The following is a 7,322-nucleotide window of genomic DNA, read 5'->3' on the forward strand; positions in this document are numbered from 1 at the left end:
GGAAAAAAAAATAGAATAATTTTCAGGCTTCCAGAAATTAAAAAAGAGAGAGAGAGGTCACATAAAATTGGTAATTGGATGTTTTCAGAGTTCTCAACAGCAATGCTGAAAGCTGGTGGTCACTGGAGTAATAGCTTCCAAATCCTGAAGGAAAATTATTTCCAACCTAGAATTTTATACCCAGCCAAACTATATGGAGGGTTAAGGTTTTCAGGCAAGAACGACCTAAAAAAAAATTTACCTGATGGATAAAACTGGGAGGAAAAAATCCCCTAAAAGTAGCAGTGTTATTTAGAGACACGATCATAACCATCAATAGATCAGCTAACAGAGATGGAAATTACCTCTGGAGAAGAAGTCCGGTTGGAGGGGGGACTGCTTCTTTAACTGTGAGAAAGTATAATTTTGATAAAAATATTAAAATAACAGAAAGAGAATAAATAGTTTTAAAAACAAAGACGACTATTTTGAGAACTGTTTTGAGTTGATGCGACTGTTTGGAGGACTATGATGAAAGGTACAAAGGAAGAAGTATGACAAAAATATTCTGATATGCTTACGTATGAACTTGACTTGGCCTTTTGCAGTTGGCCAAAAAGAAGAGGCATGCTAGGAGAAGTGGTGGCATGGGCCTTTCCTAGATATAGCAGTGGGCGATATTGGGAAAAACATTGGAGAAAGGGTATATAAAGTCTCCTAAAAGTACAAGGACCAATGATGTGTGGGATATAGCAAGTAGCTCCAACTATTTGGAGATGAGCAGTTGCCCAAAATTTTTGTTTATTTTGTAATCGCATGAGGAGCTTTAAAAAATCCTGATGTCCATGTTATACCGGATAGCAATTAAACCAGACCATTTGAGAATAGGAACCAGACGTCAGTATTTTTAAAAGACCCTCAGGTGATTCCAATGAGCAGGCAAGTTTGGGAACTACTGGAGTCTAGTGTTTGTGAGAAAAGGCTAAGACTGGAAGGACAGGGTAAAATTGTCAAGAGTCTCAAATGCTCAGCTACCTAATCTGGTCTCCAGTAGGCAATAGGATGCCATTGAAAGCTTTCAAACTGAAAGTCCTGCACGGCGATATTGGTGAAAATTAATGCACGGAAGAAAGGGGAGGCGGTGAGACGCCAGAAACAAGGAAACCACTAGCTAGACTGATACTCTAGTTCTTGACTCAGAGTAAGCAGTGCAGAGCAGTATACAGGTTATGTGAATTGAGTGTGTTCACTGTCATCAAATCTCTGCTTCGTTGGAAACTGTTCCTCTCGCTAAAGCTCTGTGGTGTCCTCCTCCTGGCCACAGGGCCTGCCAGGCGCGGTGGTGCCCCAGAAGGAAGCGAGAACCACCAGGAGGCAGTGACGCCCATTGCCTTTCCCCCAGAGAGGGAGGCGGGCTTTGCTCCAGAGAACTTGAGGACCAAACAGAAGTGGCAGGTGAGACGGTGTGCATCTCGTAGCACCGACGACCGACAGAGAAATGGCACCCTGAGGTAGGTCTGACTGCCCCCCAACTCAGTTATCACACTGCCCTTCAAGGAGGTTCCTTGCTGGTTCCTGCCTGTGGTGAGAAGTTTACTCGACCTTAGGCGCCGTGAACACGGCCGTGAGCGTCAAGAAAGTGGGGGCCTCGCTGGCCTCATCACACTTGAATCCCCAGCGACCTAAGAATGGAAGATCAAGCTCACTGTAAGTAGCCTGTATCCCACCAATGACTGAGACAAACAGGAAGTGGGAGCGAATGGGCCGGTGTTCGGTGACCCGCGGGCTGTCGCCCAGGTTTCTGTGTATGAGAAGGACTTGGGAAGGCGAAGAGGCGAGTCAAGGCCTTGAGCTGACCAAGTTCTCAAATTTCCACCGCAATCGCGGCGACCCCGCCGACGAAAGCAGAATTCACTAATGACGGGAATGAGTCGGCAGGGAGGGGGGGGAGGGGGAGGGGAGTGAGGTGATGCAGAGGTGCGAATTAGTAGTGGTGGTGGTGGTGGTGGTGGTGGTGGTGGTGGTGAGGGTATTGTGTGTGTGTGCGCGCGCGCTGCTATACCTGATCCCAAATCAGTAACGGGCTCGAAGCACCTGTTTTTCAAAGGCGTCCGAGAGGCACCCCATTGGAGCACTCACACGCTTAAGGGAAGACGTCGAAACGCCTCTTCTGAACACAGTGACAAACACCCCCGCCCCCCCAGCGGCGACGTGCACGTGACAACCTTCGGTCTCTCGCAGCTACGTGGAAACTTGGAATAGGTCTGCGGCGGCACAGAGCCGCGCGCCGGGGTCCCCGCCCCCCCGCGCCCCCCCGCGCCCCCGCCCTGCTCATCACTGCCCGGGCGGCGCCGCCGGGAGCGGGGGGGTCCCGCGTGGCCGCTGCACCGCGCCGCCCCTGCCCAGGGCCTCGCCTTTCGGGCTTCCGCACCGCCCGCCGCGTCCTGTCCCCGGGGAGCGGCTCCTGAGGCGGCGGCGGCGGCGGCGGCGGCGGCGGCGGGCCCGGCGCGGGCCCTCCGGCCCGGCCATGTGGGACCCGCGGGCAACTAGGTGCGTAAGCGGCGCGGGAAGCGCGGGGGGCGCCTCCGGCCTTCCGGGCCCCCGCATCTCTTCCCAGCGGGGCGTGGCCGCGCGCGGGGGCTGGCGACCCCCGCGGCGGCGGCCGAGCGGGCCATCCCTGCGGGCCCCGCGCTCACCCAGGTGCAGACCCGAGCCTGTCGCGCGGGGTCGGGCACAGGGCGGCTCCGGCCTTTCCCGGGCTGGGGGGACGGGGGCTCGCGCAGCGACAGGGTTGCGGCGGCGCGCGGCCTGCCTCTTCCCCACCCGGGCACCGAACCTGCGGCTCCCGGGCGGACCTCCCACCTCCTCGGGGCGACCCCGGGGCGGCCAGCACGTTCTGATGAGATGAGCGGCGGACGCGCCCCCGGGCACGCTCTGGGGCTGGCAGGCGCCCGGGCGCGAGGCGGGATTTGCGGGGAACTTGGGGAGTCTGGCGGTTTCTCGGCAGCGGGAGGTTCGGGAATCTAGCCCCGGGCAGGCCTCTTCCTCAGCCCCTCGGATCGTGAGCGAGGCTTGCCCGAAAGGGGCTTCACGGTCCACGGTCCTCGGCCAAACGAGTCTAGGGGCGGGGGAGCAGTAGGGGCCCAAGGCCAGGAAGTGGAATCCCCAGAAGCTCAGTCCTCTGCTTCCGATCAAACGTGGGCTCAGAGCCCGGAGCCTGGGAGGCGCGCCCACGGGGAACCCTGAGCATGTTTGCAACCTCCCTGAAATAGCACTTATTTTTTCCGCGTGCGATTCGAATCAACTCCTTTCCCAGCTGGAGGTCGTTTCTGGGAGGCTGCAAGCTTTGGTGCTTCCTAGAGAAAATTTTTAGGGAGGTGTGCGATGTGGAAAAAAGAAAAAAAATTAAACAGAAAAAGGGGGTTCGGAGGTCTCTAGTCCCCAGCCCGTTTGCCGTAGGCCCAATCAGTCCTTAGCCAGAAGATCAGGGAGCAAAGGGTCTTTCGCTCCCAGCACCCAGGTTCTCCCCCGTTGCCTCTTGTGCTGAGCCTCCCTTCCTGAGGCAAGGCAGTTACATGGATGGTTTGGTCTTCTGTTGAACACTCTGTTTTGTACCTTATAGGAAGTACTACCTTGCAGGACAGTCAGAAGTTTGTTTCAACTTTTCCAGTCAGCTCTGTTTTGTAGAATTGCAGAATGCATGCTTGAGTTCTCAGTACCCTTTGCTGGCCCTTGTGTCCTCCACGGGGGATGAAGGCGGGGTGTGTGTGGCATTCATCCCGAGAGTCAGATCCCACTTCCTCAGGCATATGGGTTTCTCAGTCTTCTTTTGATCAAAAACCCACAAGAGACCATACCCACCGACATGCATATATAAGTATCAAACTGCAACAAGAGCTTTACAGTATATTTATAGTCTCCACAGGGCGGGGCACAATGATATTTTCTATCCTATTTTCTGTTCTTTTTTTTTTTTTTAAGAGCTAATCATCATCTGTTAACTTGATTTCATGATTGGCTAACCAGTTTAGGTGGCAACTGCAGATTCTCTTTGGGGCACCCCCGGAGAGGCTTAGGAGAACATCAGTATTTCCCTGGGAGGTAACTTTGGAAGGGAGGAGTTGGTGTTGGATGAAGGAAGCTGATATTTATACTTGAATAAGGAAATACATACCTGAGTAATGAGGGTACCATAGGATATGGTTGTATGGTCACACCAGTAGTGTCTGCAAAGGCAGATTACAAGGATGCTTCTGGTTACTCTGATTCTGTCTGCCCACACCCAATTGGCTGCCTGCCATGAGCCCAGTGGGGCCTTGTGTGAGTACTGGAGAGGTAGGGGAATAATGGCTCCTTGCTATTATGTTTTTTTTGAAGAAGAATAAGAAGGAAGGAGAGTGCTACAAGACTGCCACAAATTGGATTCATAAATTTGAAAGAAGAGTCTTTAGGTCTCCTCTCAGAATTTCACACCTGCAGTGTCAGGAGTAGGGGCCATGAACATTTTATAGATGAAGAAACGGAATCCCATCACTTGTTTGTCTTTAGTAGTAGATCTGGGATTAAATACCCATTCTCTTGACTTTCAAGCTCCTGGCTCTCAGGGATCAAATAGAGACTTTGCATTTGTGGGATTCTTAAGCTTTTCTTTGCTGATTAGTTCTGCTTTCCTGTGGCGGCTACCAAAGACCCATTGCTATAGTATATGCTCTCTTATTATTTTAACTTTGCTTCTTGGGATGAAGGTTCTTTTAGCAGCCAAAGTAGAGCCTGCAGGCCCCATGTTTGAATGGGGAAGGTAAAGTAATACTGAAGATGTATTTAGGAACCGAAGTGGAGGTTGGGTGTGTGCGTCTGTGGCCATTGTGGAAAATGTGGCATTGTTTTAATTGACCTTGAGGAATAAGCTCTCCTCTGCCTTTTCAGATGGAGAAGTGGAGCTAACAGGTCAGTGCTTTGCCTCTGGTTTTCTAGTCGGTGACACCACTGGCTCATGGCTTTGAAGCAAGTTTCCATAGAGGTTCTTAAGGCCAAAAATTCTTTGCTATAAGAAATCTTTACAAGAATTTGGCGGAAATGGATAGTCTTCTTAGCAAGGATCACACTTTTAAGTTACAGCAGAGATTGATGGTGGGGACAGTGGCAATGGCAGGAAGAACATTCAGGTTTAAAATTTAAAAAAATATTGAACTAGATAAACACATCTCAAACCCCGAAATGCCACAGTGCCTAAGCCAAGAGCAGTGTTCTTCCTTTGGTCAGTGAGGTTGTCCATTTTGCTGACTAGACATTTTTTCTTGGTCTAAAATTTCTTAAGTAAGCATTGCCTTGTTTCCTTGTTTTTGTGGAAAATCTGGAAGTGTAAATGAGCCTTACATATGATACCCTGACCCAGTTTACCCGAATCGACTCCATCTTTTGCTTGGGTATTGAACCTCAGCATCAGTGCCTGCCTACACTCATCATGGCAGGTTTATCTGAGCTCCAGTGAGCCTGGTGAGCCTGTGGGATTCCTGTGTGTCTGTTAGACCCAAGCCAAGTCTGGTTTTAACTATGCCTGTTTGAAATTCCAGTGACATTTAGATTGAAATGTTTTTATTTTTTTAAGTACTGGGTCCTCCTGTCCATGGGGGCATTACTTGGAAAGGAGGCTGGAATCCTATCCCTAGAAAACGATGATGACATTTTGGAGGTTTAGGGGTGGAAAAATTACTTCTTTTCCCCTACTAGGTTCTTTGGCCATTCCAGTAGTCATAAGACAGATTAAGAGGAGAAAAACACATTTAATTTCATGCTTATGGGAGCCCCATAAAAATATGAAAGTCAAAGAAGTGTCCAAAGCAAGAAGCTTTTATATCTTTTAGACAAAGAAATAACAAATTGGTGAAAATTGTCAAGACAAAGGGTTTTGAATTTGAGGTAGACAATTGGTGAAGAAGTAACAAGGTTCATTTATACAGCCTTCTCGGCCCTAAATTCCTTGTCTCTGGTGATAGAGATGCCTTCTACTGTCCTGGTACTGAGAGGGTACCTTTCACATGAGAGATTTATCTCCTTTCAGGGAGGTGAAGAAGGGTCAGAGCATCCTTTTTGCATCAGCTTTTACTCAAATACCTTTAATTCAAAATAATCATAATGCTGAAGTGACATAATTTGGGGTGGCATAGTCTGCTTCCCGTCAGTGGAAACCAGGCCATTTTGGAAGAAACTGCACAACACAGAGGATATAGAGACTCACAGTGCTCTACCGGGCGATTTGATTCACTGTGACAAGAATACTTGGATCATAGCCTTGAACTGGGATGAGCTTCATGGCCTCCGGGGCAATCTCCTTTGGTCACTCTGGGGCCAGCTCACCCTATGCCTGTCAGGGTTGACTCTACCTGGAGACTCAAAAAGTGGTGACTTCCAGGGCTCACTGAAGTCTGAACTCATTGGCAAGGTACTGAGGGTGACCACACACTGTCCTTCTAAGCCTTTTTCTCTAATATGCCCTTTCCTCTCCCCTCAATGTCTTACCTCTTCTTACCTCTTTTTGCTTTTTGTTTTTCAAGGCAGTTCTACTCCCCACTTATCTGAGGGCCCTGTATTGGCCTCTGGAGGATGTAAACGTGTAAAACATGGACACTGCCAACAATAGTAGAACAGAGTTAATGCCAGGGAGAGGTATGCGAAAGGATCAGTGGAGATGCAGACAAGCACTCTAAGAGAGTTCCCTGGTAATAATAATAGTTGATCCTGTGCCAGGCTCTGTGGTAAGTATGTTTCACATATTATCTTATTTAATTCTCACAGAAATATGAGCAACCCCTATTTTATAGGTCTCCCTGCACCAGAATGTCAGCTTCATGAGGGCCGCCGTATTTTGTTCAGTCTAGCTCATTCACATACCCCAAACATGCATGAGAGTGCCTGGCATTCAGTTGGCACTCATTTAATATTTGTTGACTGGCTGAGGAAATGGGGAGTCCAGTCATGTAGGCGATACTGCCCTGTCTTTCATTAAGGAAACCGAGGCCTAGGGTTAAGTGAATTGGCTACCTGACTCCACGCCTGGGAGAGCTAAAGTGAGACTTGATCCCAGGCTTCTGGACTTTCTCTACTATCAGAGGGACACATTTATATCCTCCTGTCCTCCTCCTGGCACTAGCCCCTGTTACATTGCTGTGCAGAGGCATGTGAGGGGGTGGAGCCAGATGAATTTGGGGTCCCGTGGCTACAACATTGTGGGCATATAATGTTAGAGAATGTTGGAAAGGTAAGTTGAAGTGTGTGTGTAGGACTTAGAATGGGAATCTGAGCTTTTGGGGCTTTATTCTAAATGGGGTTAGGAGCCATGGAAA

General features: G+C 49.6%; 1 protein-coding gene across 2 annotated transcripts in view; it reads left to right on the forward strand.

Annotated features, from left to right (window-relative positions):
• The first annotated feature begins 2,405 nt into the window (after nucleotides 1-2,405).
• Nucleotides 2,406-7,322, forward strand: part of TRANK1 (tetratricopeptide repeat and ankyrin repeat containing 1) — a 92,822-nt gene continuing 87,905 nt past the window's right edge. For both annotated transcript variants that reach the window (XM_039843372.1, XM_039843373.1), the window contains exon 1: nucleotides 2,406-2,529. In XM_039843372.1, the coding sequence (XP_039699306.1) occupies nucleotides 2,507-2,529 (23 nt within the window). In that variant the 5' untranslated portion in view covers nucleotides 2,406-2,506. The remainder of the gene's footprint in view (nucleotides 2,530-7,322) is intronic.

The sequence above is a fragment of the Pteropus medius genome, unplaced genomic scaffold (genome assembly GCF_902729225.1).
Source record: "Pteropus medius unplaced genomic scaffold, Ma_sr-lr_union100, whole genome shotgun sequence".
NCBI lineage: Eukaryota > Metazoa > Chordata > Mammalia > Chiroptera > Pteropodidae > Pteropus > Pteropus medius.